Source organism: Protomyctophum bolini (assembly GCF_963924005.1).
Source record: "Protomyctophum bolini genome assembly, chromosome: 13".
NCBI lineage: Eukaryota > Metazoa > Chordata > Actinopteri > Myctophiformes > Myctophidae > Protomyctophum > Protomyctophum bolini.
The window spans coordinates 5,302,490-5,327,470 of record NC_137874.1 but is presented as its reverse complement, the minus strand read 5'-3'; the positions used below and the strand labels follow the sequence as shown (position 1 = coordinate 5,327,470).

The following is a 24,981-nucleotide window of genomic DNA, read 5'->3' as shown; positions in this document are numbered from 1 at the left end:
CGACTCGGGTCGTGTCCCATGCGACCTCACTGGGTTTCAGGATAAACCTAGCCAAGAGCATGCCTACCCAATCCACGGATTTCATGGGCATCACTCTGGACTCTGTCTCCTACAGGGCTCCGCTGAGTCGGGACAGGGTCAACGACCTCCTGAAGTGCGTGACCATGGGCAAGACAGGCCGCACACTTCCACTGGGTACGTGTCTACGGATGGCCGGACTCATGGCCTCGGCCATCTCTCTGGTAGGTCTGGACAGACTCCATATGAGGCCTTTTCAGCGTTGGCTGAAATCCCTCTTCCACCCTTGCCCCAAGGACCTAGACCTATGGGTCTGGCCCGTGAGAGGCTAATGCTGACTGAGGCCGGTTTCCCTCCGAATGTTGTCGCAACGATTCAGAAGGCCAGAGCCCAGTCGACAATGACCCGCTACGAAACAGCCTGGGGTGTGTTCGAGCAGTGGTGCTCAGAACGACCTAACCAGGTTATCCCATTCCAAGCTTCAGTAGTTTACGCCCTGACATTCCTGCAGGAGTTCCTAGACAGAGGTCTAGGCCTCTCCTCAGTGAGAACCCACTTAGCAGCCATCTCGGCCTGCCAAATGGGCGTTAACGACCAGACAGTATGGAGACATCCGCTGGCAAAACGGTTTGTGAAGGGCGTACGCAGGGTACACAGGGTCGACAGACCCCTGGTCCCCTCTTGGGATCTGTCTCCAGTCCTCAGGGCTCTAAACAATGAGCCCTTCGAACCACTGCAGACGGCTGACCTGAAATGTCTTACACTAAAGCCAGCCCTCCTGGTCGCCCTGACGTCCGCTAAGCGGGTCAGCGATCTACACGCACTTTCGACCAGAGTGACAGTGTCCTCGAACTGCACTCTAGCTCTGTAATGGTGGTCGAACAGAGGTGTTCTGACGGAGGGGGTCCCGAGGGGTCTCCCCACAGTCAGGAGGTTGGTCACCGCCGACGCCAGCCTCTCCGGTTGGGGCGCCACCCACGACGGGAGGATGGCCAGGGCCGTGTGGGATGCCGCATTACGCTCCTCCCACATCGACTACTTGGAACTACTGGCAGTGTTCCTGGCACTCCGAGAATTCGAACAATTCCTCAGAGGTCACCACGTCCTGGTTCGTTTCCGAAAACACCACGACGGTTTGTTACATCAACAGGCAGGGGGGACTTCGGTCCTCTCGCCTGTGTTCTCTGTTTTATGCGTTCCCCCGTTGGAACTGATTCCGCATGTCCTAGCCAGGGTGCGGGATCAGGGATCAGAGCTGCTACTAGTAGCTCCAGCCTGGGGATCTTGGAGACAGGACATAGTCCCTCTCCTGTTCAAAGAACCATGGCAGCTTCCTCTGTGGAGGGACCTGCTGACCCAGGCCGGAGGAGAGATCTTTCACCCACGTCCTCAGGACCTAGATCTCTGGGTTTGGCCCGTGAAGGGGCGTCGCTAGAAGCGATTGGCCTGCCTCCGAATGTCGTAGAGACGATCCTTGGTGCCAGGGCTGCCTCCACCAGACGACGTTATAACACTGCCTGGCTTGTGTTTGAGCGTTGGTGCTCGGACAGACAGGAAGAGGTCTTCCCTTTTCAGGCGTCTGTGAGACACATTCTGATTTTCCTACAGGAGTTCTTGGACAGGGGTCTTGGTCTCTCCTCAGTCAAGATCAACCTGGCGGCCGTAGCGGCCTATCAGGTTGGTATGAACAACAGACCATTCAGTGAACACCTGCTGATCCGTCAGTTCATGGAAGGAGTTGCGCGCCTCAGAGCGGTCGCCAGATCTCTGGTCCCCCCGTGGGACCTGACGATAGTCTTGGACTCCTTGATGAGAGACTCCTTCGAGCCACTGGAAACGGTGGACCTGAAGTTCCTCTCTCTGAAAACCGTTTTGCTTGTCGCCCTGACGACAGCAAAGCGGGCTGGTGACATGCACGTGCTCTCAATGAGCAGCGGCTGCTTGAGATTCAGTGGTAATGACACCAGGGTCACGCTCAGGCCGAACCTTTCATTTCTACCTAAGACCTTTCCCTCGGGCTGCTCGCCTGTGGATCTCACGGCCTTCCATCCTCCTCCCTTCTCTTCGGTGGAGGATAGGAGACTACATTGTCTCTGTCTTATGAGGGCCCCGAAAGTCTACAGGTCAAGGACTGCCCCCTTCAGGCTGGGTGAGCAGCTCTTTGTAGCCTGGGATTCCCAGTGGAAGGGTAAACCCATTTCGAAAGTAAGACTCTCGCAGTGGATTATGGAGGCTATAAGGTTAGCCTATACCTCGTGTGGTTCTGAACCCCCAGAGGGTCTACGTGCACACTCTACAAGAGGTTTGTCTGCATCCTGGGCCTTGGCCAGGGGAGTCCCGATTCAGGATGTCTGCGCTGCGGCGAGTTGGTCGTCTCCGTCGACCTTCGCCACGTTTATAACCTGGATGTGGCCCCTGCAACCCTGGGACATGCAGTCCTGGGGGTTGCCGCCCATTTGAGTCAGGAAGTCTGACTGTTTTTTGTTTTGGTCAAGAGGTCCCTTCTGGCCCCTGGCCTTTAAAAACCCTCTCAGTCTCCCTTGCGGGAGGGACGCACATTCACGTGACGTCTCTCTGGAAAAAGGGGGACCGTGGAGCGGTCCTGTCAGCCGGGGTGATCATACGGGAGTTTTATGATGACCCATATGACTCTCTTCGAGAGAGGCACTTTAGACAACTTCGGGTTACTTCAGTAACCTCAGTTGTATAAGTGACTCGAAGAAGAGAGTCATTGTACTGCCCGTCTGCTTTGGCAAGCGGCAGAAAAATGGTTGATAGGAATGACTCGGCGTGTACGCCCACCGGTTTTATACCTGCGGGTCAGGACCGGAGGCGCCGCCTTGAGTGACAGCTCCACGAACCAATAAATTAGCTCGTGAGTTTATGTTTTGTTCTGTGCTCCAGCGCCACCAAGTGTCTCGGACCCCATATGACTCTCTTCTTCGAGTCACTTATACAACTGAGGTTACTGAAGTAACCCGAAGTTACTAATATGTCACAATATAGTATAAAAGAAAGAGAAAGCAGCTTAAGGAATTTCCATACAGGCAATTCCCCACTCCTTCATACATACAGTAGATATTTTAATACTATACTATTTATTGCATACCTACGTATCAGCTCTTCCTGTCTCTTTCACATTTAATGACTCTCTCCGAGATACGTCATGCGTAATAGTTTATTCCCATGCAGCCCTGTCATCAAAGCACTTGCGTTTTGAGTACATAACGTTGGTGTGTATATATATATTTTAACGTGGAAGTAGCACAATGCTTCGCTACATACAGAGATATACCGTATATTGTCTATGTCACAGTAAATGTTACCACAGGTCATAGTGAAAAAAATGTGTTTGTGAGCTTATACTCGTTTATTTTATGTTTTTTATTCCCCCCCCCCCCCCTATGGCAGTCTTACTTTGTGTTGAATAGCTGTTACAGTGTACAGTGTGTGTGTGTGTGTGTGTGTGTGTGTGTGTGTGTGTGTGTGTGTGTGTGTGTGTGTGTGTGCCTTAAGTGTTGCTGAAAAAGCTGTGTGTGTGCCACTTTTAAGGAAGTGACCATTTGTATAATACATGTTGAAGCTGGAATAGATGACTGTGGGTTCTGAGTGATAGTATTTGTGTGGAAGTTCAGATAGTGGGAGTCTATGTGGTGTAATATTTGCACTATTTTTGTTCTTAAGTGCAAATATGGTAAAGCATTCCAATAAAACATGTAGTAATTTATTGGGGGGTAAAACCTTATGTTGTTAATTTCACAGATGAAACTAGAAAAGTGCAATCCTCGGAGCGCAGATCCTCTATATATATATATATATATATATATATCCGCCAGTAGCCAAATGGACAGACAGGCAAACAGACAGACACTCAAGATTGAAAACATCCCTCGCCTTTTGGCCTGGTGGGGATAATTCATCTCTAGGGGGGATTAAAAAAAAATAGAATGTCAAAAAAGAAAGAAATTATTGAGCAGTGCATATTCTCACCATGAGAGGGAGCCATTTCATCATGAAAACGTAGCACTAATAAAGGCTCCCACCAGTTCCTTCTCCACATGGAGACGGCCACATTGCCCAGTAAATGTATGCCATTTGTTAGTAGCATATTTTACCATTCCGAATGTAAGAGTAATGCTAACTCGCAAGAACAATTTAGCAATTTCTATATTTGTGCTGTTTATTTGGATTATTTAACTCCTAACTCTATAGGCTGATCTTCTCCAATTATTGTTAACCATTATATAGTTTACCATGAAAACCTGCAAAATCTGTCAGTCACGCCTAACCTGTCAGTCAGTCCGTCCGTCAGTCACGCCTCGTGACATGCTCCATATATGGCCAATACAGAATTCATTCCATACTGTATATTGAACTGACCTGAACTGAATCCTGTGCACTTAAGACAATGCCCTGCTGCCACCCTTAGATCTCCATATATGGAGCTGACCTCTTATGACATTCCATATGTTGATCTGACCTGGTATCTGACCTCAAACCCTGTACACTAGACACGCTCCATATATGGCCAGTGCAGAATTAATTCCATATGTCGATCGGACCCCCCATGCCAAAGCGCCAGCGCTCGCCCAGCAGTCTGCTGTCACCCAGGCGGATGCGTGCACGCTTCTCTCCCTCAGGACGTCTTACTGGTTTTAATATACTGATCCTTTGCTACCTGGATAGAGTTGACTTCCCTATACTGTAACATTTACTAAATACATAGTACTGTAAGTTAGTAACCACAGCGCATTACACTCCTAATGCATCCATCATCAACAGCCAAGGATGGTGGCCAAATGGTTAATTTATGTGGCGTTTACACTGTAAGTGGAAAGTTATGTAAACATGTATGGTAGTAGTCCAAAATCCAAATCAATCCTAACAAGTTTGCATTGTTCCAAATGTAGCCTGTGAACTCTCGGTACATGGACCAAGATACTGTAGAATGTTCTAGAGCAGTGGTTCCCAAAGTGGGGTCCGGGGACCCCCAGGGGTCCTTGAGGGAGTTCCAAGGGGTCCCCGGCCCTACAGCTAAATGATTGTTTGGAACCAAATGGACCCTTATGGGTCTGTAACTCTGAGAGTGTACCCCAACGGGTCCATTTGGTTCGATCCGCAGAGCGCATATCTCTGCCAGGATATTTTATCATGAACCAATCGACCCCAAATTGGAATGGTATGTCTACAGAGTGCACCTCCATGTGCTTCTCCGATATATCCGGATGTGCCACAAATGCAAAAGAAAAAAAGTGAACCGTATGTCGCAGAAATGCTATTTTCCCCTGCAGCTGAGCTTCCTCATGTCCTGCCAGCTGCAACCCACAAGCCCTGGGTAGGCCACCCAGCCTGGCGAGTGACTTTTTCTAGTTGTTTCTTCATTTATAAGTAAAGTAAACATTGAATTGTTGAAAATGATGGAGGAGAAAACACTTGTCTACAAACAGCTTTTATTAAAAAAGACTTTAGATTCTCACTCGGTTAACTTAAACTTAAATAGCGACTACAAGTTTCTTCACTGTCGGGGAGAATAAAAAATTAGGTTGAACCCCAGAAGCGAAGAGAGAATCTACAAGCTCACAATGCGCTGCAGGATTTGCTGTGGATGGAGAAAAAAAAGTGGCCAAAGTACAGTTGTAACTCATGTTCATTTTGATAGAGACAGGTTTAAGTGGTTAAAATGGAAGAGACAAATGGAAAAGGATAATGAGAAGTTTTGAGAACATCTAGTTTCTGTTGGTTTCTAGCCCAGTCAAGTGTTACATCATCATGTTTATGATTCCACTTGAGTTTTAAAGAGATTCATGTTGCAACGTGCAAGTGCTTTTTGTTTCGTGCTGTGTTTTTACAGCCCATGCTATATACTGTATCATCAGCCCCAGTTTGCCAGCTTGTAATGTAGACGTTTGGTAGTGCCAGGGTATGATCAGCAGCACGTGTGAAAAGATAGACAACACATTCCACCTTCAGCTGTGGCTGAACCACATCTAACGTGTATTGTAACTAACTGTATTGTGGACACGATAAGAAGAACCTGGCTATGATGTGCGTGAACCTACCAAAGGTCACATTTTTACATAAGCCTGGAGGGTCAGGGTTTGCAACACGTTGCCTAATTAGTATGTTGCTTGGGTTACAACATACAATGCAGTGTTGGCATCTATCTCATATCTTATCTCCGGCCTGAGGTTGCACAGTATCTAATAACACTATATACACGACATGAGAAAGGAGAACCTAAACCGGTCATAATAATGCTTTGCTCGCTGACCTCCTTTTGTTGTAGGCTATACGCACTCACTACCCTGTGTTTGACTGGCTTATCAAAAGAAAATACACACCACTGAGAAGCTGCGGATTTCCAGTTTTTAACGTACCTTCTGTTTTTGCTCGTATGTTTTTTTTTTTAATTCATTTACTATTATTAGTAAAGACCTATAGTAACGTGTTAAGTGGAAGTCACTTCCTTGGTTGTCTTTGGTCCCGTCTCCAATCTAAATACAAACAAAACATACAGGTTACGGTTCAGAGTTAATATTTAGACGTTGGGAGTGTTTCTTATGGTTGAAGCACTTTCCCCATGGTCTCTACGTACAGTATACGACGAGGGCTTTGTTTTGGTATGCCAGTATCTTTGAGATGTTATCAATGCATTAGCAACATGACCCATAAATTCCTGTTGGTGCAAGTGATATTGAGATATTTATGGTTACGTTGGCACTATCGGTTTCACTGAACTGTGTTAACCTTCTTCTGCCAAAAAGGCTCTACATTATGCTTGAAAGCTTGTTGGCGTTTTACTCTATATCCTTAACCTTTCACCTGAGCAGTATAGTAGCCTTTTTTGGAGGAATCATTCCGTCTCTTTCTATAGATGCATACAAGGCAGACCTATATATTCTAATTACAGTTTTACAGAGTTTTACCGAATCCTCAAATTCTTTGATCAACCTATAGTCAAAGTGATTTGGCGATCTCCTGCTGAAAGTGTTCTATCTTTGGTGAGTTAATGCCACCTCCGGAATAAGATGGATTTAAAATGGATGAACACGTGACGACACATCTCTATTCTGAAACATTCAATGTGTTTTTAAGGCCATGTAGTGACTTGCATATAAAGTCCTTGTGGTCAAAAGACATGTTGAGTCATTCTAATCATGCAACTCAATAACATTGATTAAATACCTTAGCTTAGCTGTTAACTTTGTCCAGCTAACTAAAACAAATATTTACAAAACAGGAGTAAGGTTCCAGGTGCTCACAGGAGGTAAAAAGACGACCGTAGTAAGAAATGTGAATCACACAGGATTAAAAAACAACAGACGATTCGGGCACTAAGAAGTAAAAAGAATAGCCTTTATTTAATTAAAAGACAACTGCCATCCGGTCTGGGCACCTTGGCTGGTAATCCAGTCTGGCAGTGTGCCGCGGGTTCGACTCGATCCCAAAGGCCTTTACTGCGTGTCTCTCTGCCCCATCTCTCTCCCCATTTCCTGTCAGCCTACTGTATACCTATCACACTATAAGAAATATATGAAAAAAGACAAACGTTTCGAGCATGAAAGGTCTTCATCAGGGCGAAAAGCAAGGCCTATTGCTCTTTTTACTCCCGAGCACCCGGAACGTCTGTGGTATTTTGAGGGGTATAATCTGCTATTAGTGTAGATTTCCGTCTTACACAAACATTACATTCCCATTGACAAATGAATGGAGAATGTACGTCATATGTGATATGACTTTTCTAAATATTCACACACATTCAGAATTTGGCACATATACGCCGTGTCCTAATATATGCAACTGTTTTAGTTACTATATTATTATTAATGTACCACTGGTGCGAGGATGACACGTTTTGGTGGTTGTGTCATCTGTTAAAACGGACTTTGGTACAGATTTTATTCAGGGTGTGTTGCAGTTGCTATTTACAATACATAGATAAAGCAACACACATCTGCGGTGTCGTAGCCTCTCTGTGGTCACGCTGATTCTGAAACCTGCCTGTTTCCTCAGTTTACTGACCCTTGATCTAGTCCTTTCCAAAGGGGCTGAGGTCCACCTTTAGAGCAACACATCCACACTCGTGGACCTATAAAAAGACATCCAGCCGGTGTGGATCGTCCTCAATCTCACGGAGCAGAGCAACCCCCAGGTAAGAGAGAAGAGATGCTTATTATTAGTATTAACATGGCGATGACAGAAAGAGGTCTAATCGATTGGAAAAGAATAGTCTGGCGGAATTAATCAATTTTGACCTGAGATCAGATTCTAAAAAAATGTCTTCTACATCCTGACAGTTTTCTGCAAAAAAGCTATGTTTCTATGTCAGTCGTTCTTTGATTTTTCAAAAATAGCAGACCTAACAAGCTCGTAGCTATGAGCTTGTAGATCTGCTATTTTTCAATAGCTAAAGCATAACATAATGCTAACGCCAAAAGGGGTTCCCGTCCCCAAAATGTGTTAAAGCTGCAGTTGCATGAAAGACAGTTTAAGGAAATCAAATCTGATTGAGTTAATGTATGAATTCAAGTTCTGATGTCAGAATAGTTGTGTGATGCCTCTTCATTGTCGTTCTCAGGGATCCATCATGAAACTTCTGGCTTGCGCGTTGACCCTCTTGTTGGCTGTTGGTGGGTATATCCATTTAATCCACTTCTATTACCCCTATACTTAAGTGTCAAAGCGTCTTGTGTGTTTTCTGCCTTGTCCTTTATCTCAATTATCTTTAATAATTATGATGCCGTCTCCATGCAGGCTCCCAGGCCTTCGCCTTCCAGAGCGATGCTCCCTCTCAGCTCGAGCACGTCCAGGCTGCCGTCACCATGTACCTGAGCCAGGTGAAGGACAGCGCCCGGGCGGCCTTGGACCACCTCGATGGAACCGAGTACTCCGAGTACAAGTAAGTAAGAGACCAATATGCACCATTTCCTTTTTTCATTATCTTATGTATTCGTTTGTCTTTGTATAAGACCAATCTCATGTTTGTGACATAGCGTTTTTTCTTCTTCCCTGTGCCTACCTTTCCATCCAGGGTGAAGCTGTCTGAGAGCATGGACAAGCTTCAAGAGTATGCCCAGACCCTGACCCCTTACAGCGAGTCCTTCTCAACCCAGTTCCTGGAGGGCACCAAGCAGATGCGCGAGAGGGTGATGGCCGACATGGAAGACCTGCGCACTCAGCTCGAGCCCAAGCGTCAGGAGCTGCACGAGGTTCTGCAGAAGCACTCCGAAGAATACCGCGCCAAGCTGGAGCCCATCATCCAGGAGTACATGACCCAGAGCCAGAAGGAGGTCGACTCTCTGAGAGCCAAGCTGCAGCCGGTCGTGGACGAGATGCGCGCCAAGATGGAGGCCAACGTGGAGGAAACCAAGACCAAGCTCGTGCCAATGATCGAGGCCGTCCGCACCAAGCTGACCGACCGTCTGGAGGAGCTGAAGAACATCGCCACTCCCTACGTCGAGGAGTACAAGGAGCAGCTGACGAAGGCCGTGGGAGAGGTTAAGGACAAGATCACCCCACATACCCAGGACATGCAGACCAAGCTGGAGCCTTACATGGTGGACCTGAAGACCAGGTTCATGTCCCTCTACGACACCATCGCCCAGGCTGTCCAGGCCTAAGCTGACCGCTGCAAAAGCACTCCACTCCATTCAATGCACACAGACAAGCAGCCGGTTGAAACCCTACAACACACATGAGAACTGCTCCATTCAGTGTCTTCATGATGAGTTATCAGAATGAAGTCACATGTCACCGGCTCCTGCCGTACACCTCTGATAGACTGTATCTGTTGATGCTTCGTTTGTATACATTTTTGGTTTACAATTCTCTGTTTCACGCATAACAAACTGCAAATAAAGGATTTCAGAAATACAGTGATGTTGTCCAAAGTATTGCATTTTTTAGAAGAAACCGACCTACATTATATTATACATAGTTTGTTCTTAAAATGTATTTGGAATGTGGAATATTCAAGTAAATAGAACTGTGTGCTTGTTTCTTGTAAACATGGAGTTGGGAACATCCGAGTATATGTCTTCAGATTGGCCAAAGCGCGTGGATCTGAGTTTTGAAATTCACACGTAAAAATGTATTCTGATCAGTTTAGTGGTTTGTGAGATTAGCTGTGGACAGACACACACATTTGGGGAACACGCATACACACGGGGGGATAAATGCAAGCACACTGGGCACTTTTGCGGGTTGTGCCTTGTGGGAGAATCTGGGAACTTTTCCGAAGTTCTCAACCTAAGGTGTGATTTGAATGGGTGGGGGCCACTGAACTGAAAACAGACGCACAAAACCTTCGGGACATTCTGTACTGGCACCGGGGCACCTTTGTGACGTTCACCCAACTGAACAGCTCTTCACGGCCATTCAGAGGAAACGGGGAATGAGTGATTTAAGAAATGGGCTTTTAAAATTAAAACCGGCAATGGGTCCAGTTACAAAAAATAATAACAAAAAATGAATAAAGAGACCAAACGGCTAATGATCTCTTCAAAGAAGCCTATACTGATCATTTGCACCCACTTTCTTGAAGCTCCACGCATCCGTTTGACTCTCAAATTATTTTGTTTACAGTCACAGACACGCAGACAAAAGCGATTACAGTGCATTTGCCATGTGTTGCTGCAGTCTGGGCAATTAGCTTTGAAGGCCACGGAGGGTAGAAATCCAGATGAGCTCCATCTCCGTCTATCGCACATGTGTCTTTAGGTATGCACTGCCTGTAGTGCTCGTATTAGGCTCTGGATGGAGCCAACAGGGAAGGTTGTTGACCGCAAATGACCACATTTAACTTCATCTGGACTGGGTGCCCCCTGATCTACCAGTAGATCACAAAGGCTGTGCAGGTAGACCACGTGACATGGCCCTGAAAATATATTATTTAAATAAATGAAGAAAACAAAAGCATCTGCCACTTGTATTAAGTGGCATCAAGTCAAAAAGTGTGTCCAACTACTCCCTTCCAAAAGAACGTAGAACATCACATCTCGTACCACCCGTCTCGGTAACGGTTTCTTCCCCCCAGGCAGTCAGGCTGCTGAACAGCTGACCTTGAACTGTATTGCACTGTCACTTCACTTTGCACTTTTTTGTGCTTGTGTTCTTTCTTTATAATACAAGAAAACCCTTCCAATTAAAAAGAAAGCCCCCCTGTATTTCCCATTCCAAGTGCGTTTGTCTTATATGTAACGCCATCGCCACAATTCCAAAGGCCCCTCAGGTACCCTTTGTGGGTGGGTAGATATTGTTGAGCTTGTCATTTTGAAAGTAGCTCTCGGGTCAAAAAGTGTGGGCACCTCTGCTACAGTATATATACTATTACTACAGTATGTGTACATGCATTTTGTGGAAAAGAGAGAATCTATGGTTGTGCCATCTGTGAAACAAGCTTGTAAATATCTGAAACCCTTTATTTGTACTTAACACCTTTAGTTGACCCTCCCCCCCATGTCTCTTCTTCCCTTTCTTTTAGTCATGCACCGAATATTTGGCCGCAGAAAATGGCTAAAAATGCATTTTCGGCCTATTCGGTTTCGGCCCAAATAGGCAGAGAATATATCACCGAATAGTGTACGCAATTAATGCATTCAAAAGAGCAGAATAAATGTTTTATGGATCCATAATAGTGATTATTATTTAAGTTAAGTTTAGCCATAACCATTACAATAACATTTGTAGAATCAAACTCAGGTCTTAATGAGTTATAAGTGGGGATACTAAAACAGCGATATTCAGTTACACTTCATACCAATTATACTGTGCAGGTGTAGGTATGTTAAGTGATAACCACTTTCAACATGGCATTATAGGCTTTAAAAGCTTTCTAAATCTTTCAAATTTTCCAAACATCTACAAGCTTGTAGGTCAACTATTTTGGCTATTTGTTGTACAACTAAGTATATAGTGCTTAAGTGGCATTCTGGACTAGACCTGTCTGGCTGGAAACATTGTGGTCGCAAGGACTGACCTTCTGACCTTTCAGCTACAGGACTGTGTCACAGTCATCACCAGGTGATTGAGAGATTATTTATTCTTTACGTACTCTGTATAAACATACTATTTTTTCCTTTACTTTCTTGGGAAAATGACACGATGGGAACAAAAACAAATTTACACCCACTTTTTCACTAAAACTATAAAACTGTGATGTCACTGATGACATCACAGACAAAGCTGATTCTTATTATTACTGTGACATACAGTCAGCACATAGTATGTGTATTCTGTATTCAGTTTATTACTAAATAAATGATATATGACCACAGAAGATGTTAATAATATCTACCCAAACATAATGTTCACATTGGGTTGTACTGGTTACATGTTGCATATCAATATCAAATAAAACAAAGTCAGCTGTCAATATTTTTTCATTACCGGTATATATATCTCTTACTCATTAGTATAAATTGCATATCCTACAAAGTTTGCATCAAAAGCAACTCCCTCCTACATGGACCCTTATTGGTTATACTCGGGGAGTGGGAATGCTTCTTTGATTTACTGTTTCTACAGTAGGTAACAGAAGGAAAGAGGGAGGGAGTCCTTACAGTATATACTGTACATTATGCCCTCCCTCTGCCACGATCAGTCCTTTTTTGGAAATGTGCTCCGATTTCCCCAAGCCGTGGTACCATGTTTAACTCGTTAACCTACACTCCCTTCCATCAGAAGTCAGAAGATTATATTTGCCACGGCTCCCTCGTCTGCCTGTTCCCCCCCCCCCCTTTCTTTATAATCACATTCTGTCACCGTAACATAACCTTCCTTCCTTCCTCCTGTTATTTTTGTTGCACACTTCTACGTCTCTTCCTGCCTTTTTTCGTCTGTGTTCCCTGACCTGTTTCTACGTCACCTCTCGTGCTGAACAGCTTAGTCAGTCGAGCTCAGGCACAAACACGAGAGTAAACAAAACAGATAAAGAGAGAGAGAGAGAAACTCCACTCCTCTGAACCCTGCTTGCTTCTGTTGTTCCATGCAACCAGCCAAACCCAAGCCAGGGAAAATCCAGCCAGGCATGAGTTTCCCCACCCTTCATCTTCCCCCGCCCCTCCTTTTTGTCTTTCCCCTCCCTCCCCTTTTCTCTCTCTCTCTCTCTCTCTCTGTTGGGACATTTTCCAACCTTTCTCGCAGCAGTCCTTCTTTTATGTTACATATCCATAACCATAACTCCATTAATGTAGGACTGCAGCAAGGCGCCTGGAAAGACCCCAAAAAACGTCAACTCTGTCTCCCAACAGTCTCTTCAAAAGCACACAGGGTGGTTTTTCAGTGTGCATTGTGAACTCCACAAAAGTAATATCTGTATAGATTCTTATTTATATTTTTTAAAATATAAATAAATCTTAGTCACAATTCCAGTGGTCTCGTTTTGATGCGAAGAACAAGAGGCTTCTTTCAAATTAATTGAACTTTATTTCAGAAACATTAATTTTCAATCAATTTAAGCTGTTTATAAAAAATACTGAACTTTGAGAAAAATGCCAAACATATTGATTTGACAAGTGGTCCTATAGCAACATTTCATGACAGCTTACCAAATATGCTAGTAGAAACTATTCTGAAACCCTCATCCGCATTATTGCATTATTGCCAGCAACATGGAATGTATTTAAATGGAATGTATTTTTTTTTTTGTTGCTGAAATGAATTGTCTTTTGTGTGTGTGTGTGTGTGTGTGTGTGTGTGTGTGTGTGTGTGTGTGTGTGTGTGTGTGTGTGTGTGTGTGTGTGTGTGTGTGTGTGTGTGTGTGTGTGTGTGTGTGTGTGTGTGTGTGTGTGTGTGTGTGTGTGAGATATGATATGAAACGTGTGCAAAAGTGTATTTTGTTGCTTATTGTGTGGACATTTTCTATTCCTTGGTCCCCCAGTTTGGTCCAGTTTGTTGTTCACATTTCTTGTCTTTGGTCGAGCTGACAGTTCTCCATACATCATCAGTGACTGGTCTTTAGAGGGTGAGAACTATGAGTGTCACACAGGTTTGGGACCAGAGGGTTGCAGCATGCAGGCTGCCTGGCTCAAGGGTTGTTGTTGATGATCTGCCTGGGTCTCCCGTACCCGGTCATGCCCGCCTGAGACGCCCCCTTATTTGTTCCCATCTGCAGGCCGATGACACACTTGCCCTCATTCAGCTGCTCGTCTGAGAAGTCCCTCTTGTTCTCTTGTGACTTCCTGCACACAAACGGGTAAAAAAAACCGAGTTCCTCAAGTCTAACTGACATATTCACGCACGTCGGTGGGGCAGCTGAGATGGACAGACAGAGGGAATATACACTGACACGGAACAAGACAGGAACGCCCCAAAAACGTCACATCCGTTTTTTTTTACCCTGGGCAGAATTTTCTATGGCTGCCAATGCAACTTTTTTCCAATCCTTAATCACATACGGACAAACATCTATGCCGATAATATCTAACTTGCGGAGGTAACGTGCCTTGTCCACGGGGGCAACAGATCTTTCAACGTATATGGCATTGCAAATACGTTTGATAATCGATATACTCTGCGCAATATTGTTTTGGAAATGCCCGCAAATTGCAACTTATACCCTGGGGGTGGAGACTCCGCCCTGAATACGCGTTGTCGTGTCAGTGTATAGTTCAGTGCTATTATAGGTAGGAGGGAAAACTCACTTGTGGAACAAGTTGGGATCACCGCGGTAATTCCCGTCGTCCTTGGTGACAGCTATACTTCCCAGAGCCATCAGAGTCCTCTGGACCGCGGCCAGATCTTTCCCTGTCACATGGGAACATCGGTCTCGTATTAAAACAGAGCATGCTTTGTTTTTTTCTAATACTGACTGCAGTTCTATAATATGCCAGACAGCTGTAATGAGCAAATAATTTCCTTCCTCATATGATGTGGCATAATATAGTCTGTGCTGCGTGACAAAATGCTAATATTACATTTGGCCACGGTGTGTATTGATGGGGGGCTCTTTAATGTGTGTGTCTTACCCTCCCAGAGGTCAACCGTTTGGAACAAGTCAGCCTTGGTGACGCCGTACTTCTCCGAAGCGTTGAGGAACTGGGAGATTTGCTCCATCTGCTTGAATGCCATGGAGGAGCTCTGGACCTTCTTGATTGGCTTAATGTCCCCGTGTAGACTGTTTATCAGCTCAGACAGAAGCTGGAAACAGAGCGGGGGGCAAAGGGAGTAAACAGAGTTTAATTGCACAAGCAGTTGGAGAAACAGATTATCCCGTGAACATATTATACACACATAGAGATCACAGTACATGGAAACCTCCGACGGGACAGATGGTACTATAATATACTCACACAGCCATCCTTGAGCCAGTTCTGGAAGCCTGTCTTGCCGGCTTCGGGCCTGGCGGCTCCAGAGCCACACTGAGCTATGATCCAGTCAATTAGCTTCTCCTCCAGTTCCTGGTCGTACTTCTTATCGATCTTGCTTTGTACCTCACGGCTCAGACCATAGGATGGACCTTTGTTTGCCATGGCTGATCCTGTTGGAAAGGGTGGATAAGTTAGCCAACTTGAACTATAAGCCATAACGTTGCAACTAACTCCCTATCTTGTGTTTGCCATTATTCCGTGTAGATATTTAAAACAACATCATTCATTTTTAAGGTTCCTGCCCATGCACACACACACACACACACCCACAGTACTGGCCTGCATTCAAGACAAATATGATTGTTCAGACTTCTCTCTGTGCTGTGCTAAAGGGCCTGGTAATATAGTGCCGTGTGCCTCAGCACGTCCTTATCTCATTCTCTGTGGACGGCATAGGGCTGTGCATACATTCAGCCGATATGGCATTGCACGGGCTTCTTCATGACTACCGGTAAACAAACAGTAAACAAAGTGCATCCGCATGCTCACATTAACCCTATAGTATGCAGGTCAAACCCGTGGACGGACGCGGTGAAATATCACATGGAAATGGCATCTGTCTCATTTCACGGATTTGTCACGGTGAAATGAAAGTGATTTCTCTGAGCCGTTCTTCAGCCCCGGCTGCTCAATCTCATCGTATTAATATACCGCTTGGAACTAACTTCCTGCCGGCCTCTTACAGACCCACCCCACTCCTTGCATCCTGTTTGCACACATTTTAACTGTCACCTCCTTCCTTCCTCCCTCACAAAGGTACGCTATGTGTATACACTACTATACTGAGCAAGATAACCATATGGCACACTGCTGTGTGATTCCAACCTACCCTGCAGAAGCAACGTAGCGCCAGCATACGGTGTTGAACGACAAACATATGCTCAGACTGTATTTAGCCTTTCAAATCAAAGTGATTCAATGTCTCCATAGCAACATAGCAGTATGAAGATGTTTTCGTCAGTACAGTCATTCATGAATTATGGCATATATCTATAACATAACTCACCACGTGGGCAACCTTTCAGCCTAATCTGACCCCAATTTGACTTCCATTATAAACGTAAATATTAAACATTTTACACAAACCTATGTGGAAAAACATGCCTATACAGTATACTGGCTGCATGTACAAGAAATGTGGCACTGATTGGTCCAGTGGTTTGCAAAATTAGCCCCGGATACACACGCACGCACGTAATGGAGCCCCATGCACGCACGCACGCACGAGCACGCACAAACACTCACTCATTCACTCAAACTCTCTCTCACGCTGTAAAAAGGCACTTCAGCGGTTATAGGGGTATGTAAATGAGCGGATTGTGCTCTCTTGTCTGCCAAGATAATGCCACAGACAGACAGACAGAGCAACCATAGTAAAATACCATTGCCAAAGCGCAAACTCTGCTCTCACCATTTCCAATGTCTCTTTCTCAATTAAAGAGTGCTTTCCCTTGTGGGGGGTGTCCCTGCCTGGCACACCCAAGAAACAACAACAACACACAAAGGCTTCATGCCGGGACACATCGTCTCTGCATGGATGCCTTTAAATCAGTGGTTTTTCCACCAGCGGCCCCGGGCGGGGACCACCAGTGGTCCTTGAGGGGGTTCCAAGTGGTCCCCGGGCTAGCTAGATGATGTAGAGTTGATAACCACATGGAGACTTATAGATCTTTAACAAGTTGAGAGCGTGAAATGAAACCAAATTGGTTTCATTTCACGCTCTCAAGAGTTGCATTGTTGTTAAAACTTCTGCATTACTTAATTCACAAGACAATCGTCCTACACAATTAGAGAATGTAGAAGAATTGTTATTGTGATCGACGTTTTGCCAACGGCATGGAATTGTGTGTCAACTACAACAATGACATTCTTTAGTTTTTAGGTTTTCCGAGAGGCTAAACGTCGTCAAACGGTGGTCCGCGGCTCAAAGGCTGACTAAATAACGGGCCTTGACGTGAAAAGGGTTGAAAACCACTGCTTTAAATGGATAATGAGGGATATGAGGTCTGAGGGGCTAGTCTATTAGATTACCTCTGTCCTTAACCTACAGTATATCTACAGTAGATATCTGTGTATACTGTACACAGGCTCCACACGCAAACTGCTCATTTGGGAGTTACAAGATTTAGACCATGCCTATCTGACTCTTTGATTACGAATACCCTACAATTGCAGTGTGTGTGTGTGTGTGTGTGTGTGTGTGTGTGTGTGTGTGTGTGTGCGTGTGCGTGTGCGTGTGCGTGTGTGTGTGTGTGTGTGCGCGTGTGCGTGCGTGTGTGCGTGTGTGCGTGTGTGCGTGTTTTGTGTGTACAGTCGCGGCTACAGGTCAGTACAAGTTGAGTTGGCAGTAAAACGGCCTTGTGTTTAGAAAGACCATGACATTATCACAAGGTCAATGTTGTGAACCATAGAGTGTGATCCCCACAACAGCTTGTGTCTATCAAGTGCTATATGTATGTCTATTGTTCAAGTGTCCTGGAATAAAACAACGTGGTGAAGCCACCGGGGGGGAACAAGTTGCAGCTGGTAATCTTGGCAACAGCATGTTAAGCATCGTTTGACACTTTAAACTGTCCACTAAACAATAATTTATATTATAATAGACATATACAAGATATATGGGCTATAGTTCCAAACATTGGAACGATCCCTTTGAAAATAGAATGAGCAGTTCCGCATTCCATTGTTACAATGGGAGTCGACGCTATAGTGTCGCCACTCTCTTACTAGATTACTCTGGTAATCTGACGGGGTCAGGATAAGGATACCAATTGTCTTCCAATCAGTGGGCAGAACTCACACATGATGCAAGATAAACAAGTCACAGTTGAGAAACAACAAGTGATGAAACAAATATATGAGCAGATGTGGGGGTTCTCTCTTCTCATTGGATTGGATTGTATCCCACCTGAAAATGTATGTTCTCTTTAACCGAGTGGAATAGTAAGAGAGTGGCGACACGCTTTTATCTCGCCGCAAAGCGGGTGCCCATTGAGATAGAATGAGAACTTCCGCATTCCATCGTTACAATGGGAGTCAACGCTAGTGTGGCCACTCTCCTACTAGATTACTCTGCTCTTTACTAAAGAGCTTTAGAGATGGGGAGACCACAGCTGTTACTGAACAAACACTATAGTCTATATACAATGATTACTATCAGAATATAGAAGCTTTAACTTTTTAACAAAACTAAAAGTTTTTGTTTTACCAAAAGATCACTTACAGCACCACTAAATATGTGTCTCTTTAGTTACTTATATTTGTTTTCTTATTTGGTAAAGATTGCCGTTTTAACTACAATGGTGTATATGGCATTACCTGTATAGGTAATTATAGTTCATGTAGGTCTGTGTTGCTACATTTATCATCTACTACTCTATTATCATGTGTATAGTTCTTCTAACCATGGAACACTGCTTACAAGCCAGGCTAGCATTCTAACAAAACAAAACAAAACAAAAGTTTTATTAAGCAACAACTAATCAACCAAGAATCACATTTCTTTATTTTATATAATTATTATTTCAAGAGCTCTTTTGACATGAATTCATTAAAACTGTAACATGATTTCATATTTATTTAGCCAAGGTGTATATACAGACTGAGTAACATGCCCTAGGGAGGTGCCTTGTACCGCAACAAATTACCTCTTCGTGGGAAGGTTGTTGATTCATTTCCTCCACCCAAAATTTCCCTGGCAATTATATCAACATATTAACATAATATAACAGTTAGAGTTGCCAAATTATTTTCTTTTTAATTGCAGTCTCCTACAAACAATATGGGACTCGCAAAGAAAGCCGTCGTGTGTGGTTCTGAGAAAGCTTTTAGAAATGTTCTTCCAATTAATAAAGCAATTGTAATGTTGACATTAGGGATAGTCAAAGATAACATATCTAAAGCGGTTTAATTATTTTGTTATATCTCCCCATAACATGCGGTGGCAGCTAGGGACCAGCCCAGCTCACTGTGTGTGCACAAATGGGTCCCTTCTCTCGGAGTTAAATGAACACAGGATTTTACAGTGTGTTCTTTGATATCACATTATGAGAGTAAGAGCTGGTACCCTCACAAAAAACATGCAATAATCCTGGTCTCTAAACTACCTCCCCCTGGCCAGCCAGAGAGGAAAGGAACTGGTCGGAATAACGTGTTCCTTCCACGCGCTACGTCCGGCTGAGGAAATTCCCCCCTGTCAGGTGAAAAGAAGCAGCTTGGACTCCTCATGCATAGAAGGAAGCATGAGGTCAGTCCGCTGCCCCCTCCCAGGTTGGCAGAGGAAGTGTAGCGCCCAGGATTACATTAGATAATTGACACTATGGGTGGAAAAAATGGGTTGCAAATTCGTGGGATAAAACTAAAGAAAAATAGCTGGAATACCTAGCTGTCAAGCAGCAGGCCTCACAAAAAGTAAACCTTACAGTTGCCTTGATCTCATCTAGTGGGGGCAGTGGCTCAGGAGGTACTGCAAACACTTGGGAATTGGAAGGTTTCCGGTTTGATCCCCGCTGTCGAACAAGTGTCCTTGAGCAAGACACTTTAACTGCCATCTGCTCCCGATGAGCAGATTGATGCCGTGTGTGTGTGTGTGTGTGTGTGTGTGCGCGTGCGCGCAAATCTAATGCACATGTAAAGTGCTTTGGATAAAGGTTCTAATCTAATCTGTATAAATGCACAATTTTTACGCATGTTCTGACAAGTAGTCGATATTGTACAGTATAGAGACATAAACATATGTTCTGACAAACCGGTATAGTATAAATACTGTAGGCTATACCTACAGAGACAAAAACATTATGTTCCTATAGATATAGAGTATACTTACAAACACATAAACCTATGTTTTGACAAGCAGATATACTACCTACAGAGACATAAACCTTTGTTCCGACAAGTAGACAAGACCTAGACTCATAAATCTGTGTTCTGACAAGCAGACACAGCGGTACACAGCTAGTGTTTTATTGAACTAGTGCAACATTGACTTGTATTACGCTCTCAAGAGTCAAAACTAACACTGGACTTCAGTGTACCAACATACATGTGCAGTAGGTCCCACAATCCCTAAAGCATGGACAAGTTTACTACTACAGTTATGCTTTACTGCAGCGTAGTGCATAGTGTATATTACAGTATATGTAATATTAGGAGTGGCCATATATTACACAACTACAACCCCTTTTGACACGAAACTGTTTGTCTCCAAATTCTGAGATTTATAATGGCCTGTTCGTGCCTGTTCATACCCTGGAACTATAAAGTTAGCTTGGGCCTTTTTACTGTGTGTGTGTGCACACAAAGCAGAGCATAATGTTGAGATCAGCAGATAAGGAACGAGATTTGATAAGGCATGACCTGATTGACACGTGGTTTCAGTCAGCGGAGGACAGTCAGGAACACAATGAACGCAGATAAAATGGTATGTCCTGATGAAAAGGCTTAGGCCTATGATGAAGTGTATGCTTTGAGTAATTAGATTTATATCATTATAACATTTGAATAGAGCACTATATACGCGAGAAGTGTGAGGGCATATACATGACATAGACTTCCACATCCTAATGTGCTAAAGTAGATACTTCCCACATGATACTAGAATAGAAAAATACAACATTCTGACAACCGCTTAGAAACCAGAAAACAGTTTGGCAATGGAGAAGCAAAAGAGATGGCTCTTTTACAAGTTAATAGGGCGGAGCAAAGTAGAGGACTATGTACTTACAGTGGATGAATTTCGGTAGCTGCTGACTGAGGTGAATGCAGGTGGTTTCAGTCCTGTCTGTGTTGCTGTTTCCTCCTCCAAAAAGCGTTCAAGCTCCTCTCTGTTACAACTGCAGTATTGTGACAGGGAGTGTCTATGTTACAACACAGTTACAGACTGCACTGAGGGAGTGTCTGTTACGAAAAAGTATAAAATAGCAAACACTACTCACTACTCAGAAATGACTTCACCACATTCGAGAGAGAGAGAGAGAGTGAGTGAGAGAGAGATACGCCTTCTCATTCTCTGGTCCACCCCCTTTTATCTGCTTCTCTTTTTTTCCCCCCAACACACACACTCAAATTGTACCTCCTTATTTAGGAGAACGGCAGGGAGAAAAGAAGATCATGTGACCAAAGACTTTGGTGTGGTTCCTGAAAAGAATTCTCCACATTGCTCGCTCCACCACTGCTCAACAGACTGGACGAGGAAGTGAAGGAGGAGTAAGTTAGTCATAAACTACTAAAGCCTAGAGTACCACGGGGAGGAAATGACGGTAATTAGAGAGCATTGAATCACTTGTACAAGATGATTTATTGCTTCAATATGAATTTATGCTCGCTGTGGTCTTTGGGAATCTTCTCAAAAACTAAACCCCCAACCAGCCATGGAATGTCACTTCACCCAATCACAGAGGACGAGCACTATGAGGCAAACCCAAGCAGAAGAAACATGTCATAACACGTCATGACACTTTGCTTCAAGGTTGTCAGTGAAAATGTAAATACGGAGAGCATTCCTGAGTCATGTGTTTTGGTTTACTCTCCCTTTGCTTTGTTTTTACTTCACCCTCTTGAGAGAAAGACATACATACATCCCCCACATACTTATAGGACACGTATGACATCATTGAAGGACACACCCTTGCCTGGAGGCAAGTAAATGAAAGGTGCAAATTGTGACATGGGAGGTCTCGGAGATTAAACGCTGACACGGGTTGTGACAACACTGTGAGGCACTGGCAACCTGTGAAGTCATCGCCCAAGACCATGGGCCACTTAAATCAACGTCTTGAGCTTGTTGGCTCATATTAGTCCATCTGTCAGTCTCCTTGTTCTTGGCACGTGTTTTATGTCAGTAGTCTTTGTTGCTCTTAAACACCAGGATACCCAACTGTGTGTCATGTTTTGAAACTCCCAGGTCAAGGGCGAGGTTAATCACACTCAGACTGTTGAGGTGATATTTCACCATGGTAAACCATTGTCACTTTTTGGCACGTACACACCTCTAGCATGGCCTCCTTGAAATCAGAAGCAGTAATCCAACTCCTCCTTGGTTGAAAAGGTTAAAACAAAACGTAGTATATATTCCGACCTATCAAATAGTCATTGTTATAAAGTGTTTTCTCGCCCGATTGCATTAATCTTTACAATTGTCCCTGTAACATCATGCTGGTTGATCAGTGAAACATTGTCTGAAAGTGAGCCTCAGGAAGGCTGTTTTCAAAACAGTGGGCTGTTGCCCTGATGGGCTTCGCGCCTTCTAGGTTAAACAATGGAGAAGATGATAATTATAACAGAGTCTGGAGAAAGACCTCTGTGTGCTGTATGATTATATCAGCCCAGGGCTATATGTGATAATAATAATATATACGCTTTTCTGGGTACCCAAAGTCGCTTTACAGAACAGAAGTACAGACGTTTTTTATTAGAAAAACTAGTTAAAAGGTTTAAAAGGTTAAAAACTAGAAATCAAAATAGAAAAAGGACAAACAAGAAGGGTGTGTGTGTGTGTGTGTGTGTGTGGGGGGGGGGGGGTTATGTAGGAAAAGCCAGTTTGAAAAGGTGGCTTTTGAGTGTGCGAACTACTGTATGTAAATACAGTAGTTGGTAGATAATTAGTTTGGGAGGGTCACTTTAACCGAGCCAGACTCGATGTTTGTCTATAATTTGGTGAAAACAGTTCACCAAAATGATAATATGACACATTTGGGAGACATATAATCAGTTAACAGCTAGGGGTCTCCTCCAGCCCTCCACCTTTCTTTAGTAATGTTTCAGGCGGTTCCAGAATTCCCATCCAATCAGGAGAAAGAAACCCACACATTGTTTATTCAATTGGCTTGTGTTGCAGTTCTAATTTTGTCTGCCTATGTTTGTTTAATCACATCCAATTTCACTTGTTTATCCTGTATGGCCTATCCAGCTGTGTGAGTTCTCTGTCCTGGTTGGACAAAATTGGTATCCCTGCTATGTATTTATTTGCTAAAGAAATACATATCACTTACAGCACCTTTTAAAAGCACAATTACTTTAATTAATAATAACACTGAATGTTCTACCACACAGTGAGTGAAATATTAATATAGGCTTTACATTAAACATGTATAGATTAGTCCTAATACTTATAGCTGACTGTGTTCCCATGCACAGCGCGGTCCATATACCCTCCTTTTTTGTTCCAGAATGTTGGCCCATTAAGACATGCCCAGAAAAGCGACGCTAGGCCTCTTGTGGTTAAAGCATTGACTGGTGATGGAAGCAGAAGAATGTCCAGCTAGGTGAGAAAGAAGTGGACTGTTTGCATGGCAAACAGTCCACTTCCAACCGACATGTCTGCAGTAAATGGTAAGTAAAATACACACTGTATGGTAAATTCCCCATAAGGTTCTGAAAAGTTCTTTAAGAATGGCTGACAGATTTCTGTTGTTGTTGCACATTTCTACACTACTGGTAAGAATGAATCACTGCTGATACAGTATTGACCGATAACGTATTTAATCCATATAAAATAAATAAGTAATTGTTTGTGTTCAACGTGTTCATATTTCTGTCATATAGTGTATCGAGCACAGAGGGACCTACCATCCAACCAAAGGAGTCATATAGCCCGTTCTATTTCCTTTGTCTGAGACATAATTTCTGAAATTCCTCCGTATCCTCCAGGCCCTGTGAGTCACAATAAGAGCTAGTGACCGGCTACACTCTGGCTATCTATGGACTGAAGTGGTTAAGAGCAGATGGCATCCAACCATGCATTAGTGCAGGCTTGGAATGAACCAGTATAGTCAGTATAGTCCCTATAGTCAGTCTGGAGGATAATATAATTATTGTTAGCTGCATGATCCCCATCTATCAACACAGCGTGGCAGCAAGAAGACATTCAGCAACCTCTGCAAACATCTGCAATAATCAATCATAAAAACTGCTCCCTCAAGCATGTCATGATGCAAAGCAGCTGATAACCTTTCTTTAGGCCGGGTAACAGTTCTATTGATTGTAGGCCTATACTATTCACGGCCGTGTTGGCAGTAGAAAATCTACTGAATGTTAAAGGTTCAGGTTTTTTTTTCGTGCAATTGAGCTCAGAAAACCTAAACGAATTAAGGAAATCACACCTGTGTGAACCGAGTGGTGCAACTCCCCTCTATCTCGTCTCTCTCTCCCCCCCCCCCCTCCTCTCTCTCTCTCTCTCTCTCTCTCTCTCTCATTAGCCGGCAACATTGCAGCACTGTCTCTCTCTCTGTTTCTGCCCCTACTGGTACTCATACTGGTGCTCATTAACCAACACATACATAGGTGAACAATTCACATAGGCGGACACAGACATTGCTGTTCCTTGGAGTGGTTGCACCACTGAAAAATTACAAAAACTTTGTCACAATCCCTTTAATGGGACATATTTGATAAATATTCAAATGTTATCGTAGGCCTACCTTTAAATGTGCTAAACGATTGATAGGCCTAATGATTTTCATGAAATGATAAATGCTTTACAAAAGTAGGTAAGTACATGTAGGCTAACTATAGGATGATAGGCTATAACAAGAGAAAACAAGTTCAATATATGTTTACTTTTAAGTACCGGTAGTCTACTTACCAGGATATTGGTAGC

The 24,981-nt window shown here is 43.9% G+C and overlaps 2 protein-coding genes across 2 annotated transcripts; one reads left to right on the top strand and one right to left on the bottom strand.

Annotated features, from left to right (window-relative positions):
• Positions 1–8,605: 8,605 nt before the first annotated feature.
• On the top strand, positions 8,606–9,779 carry apoa1a (apolipoprotein A-Ia; the record flags this gene model as incomplete). The annotated part of the gene is made up of 3 exons (XM_080781279.1): positions 8,606–8,648; positions 8,773–8,917; positions 9,050–9,779. The coding sequence occupies 3 exons, from the start codon at positions 8,606–8,608 to the stop codon at positions 9,636–9,638; spliced, it is 777 nt and encodes a 258-aa protein (XP_080637405.1). The 3' UTR covers positions 9,639–9,779.
• Positions 9,780–13,702: 3,923 nt separating this feature from the next.
• LOC308326612 (transgelin-like) lies at positions 13,703–21,365 on the bottom strand. Its single transcript, XM_080779569.1, has 5 exons — positions 21,109–21,365; positions 15,309–15,496; positions 14,985–15,156; positions 14,661–14,763; positions 13,703–14,198 (listed from the first exon to the last, which is right to left on the bottom strand). The coding sequence occupies exons 2-5, from the start codon at positions 15,486–15,488 to the stop codon at positions 14,045–14,047; spliced, it is 609 nt and encodes a 202-aa protein (XP_080635695.1). The 5' UTR covers positions 15,489–15,496; positions 21,109–21,365; the 3' UTR covers positions 13,703–14,044.
• Positions 21,366–24,981: the final 3,616 nt, after the last annotated feature.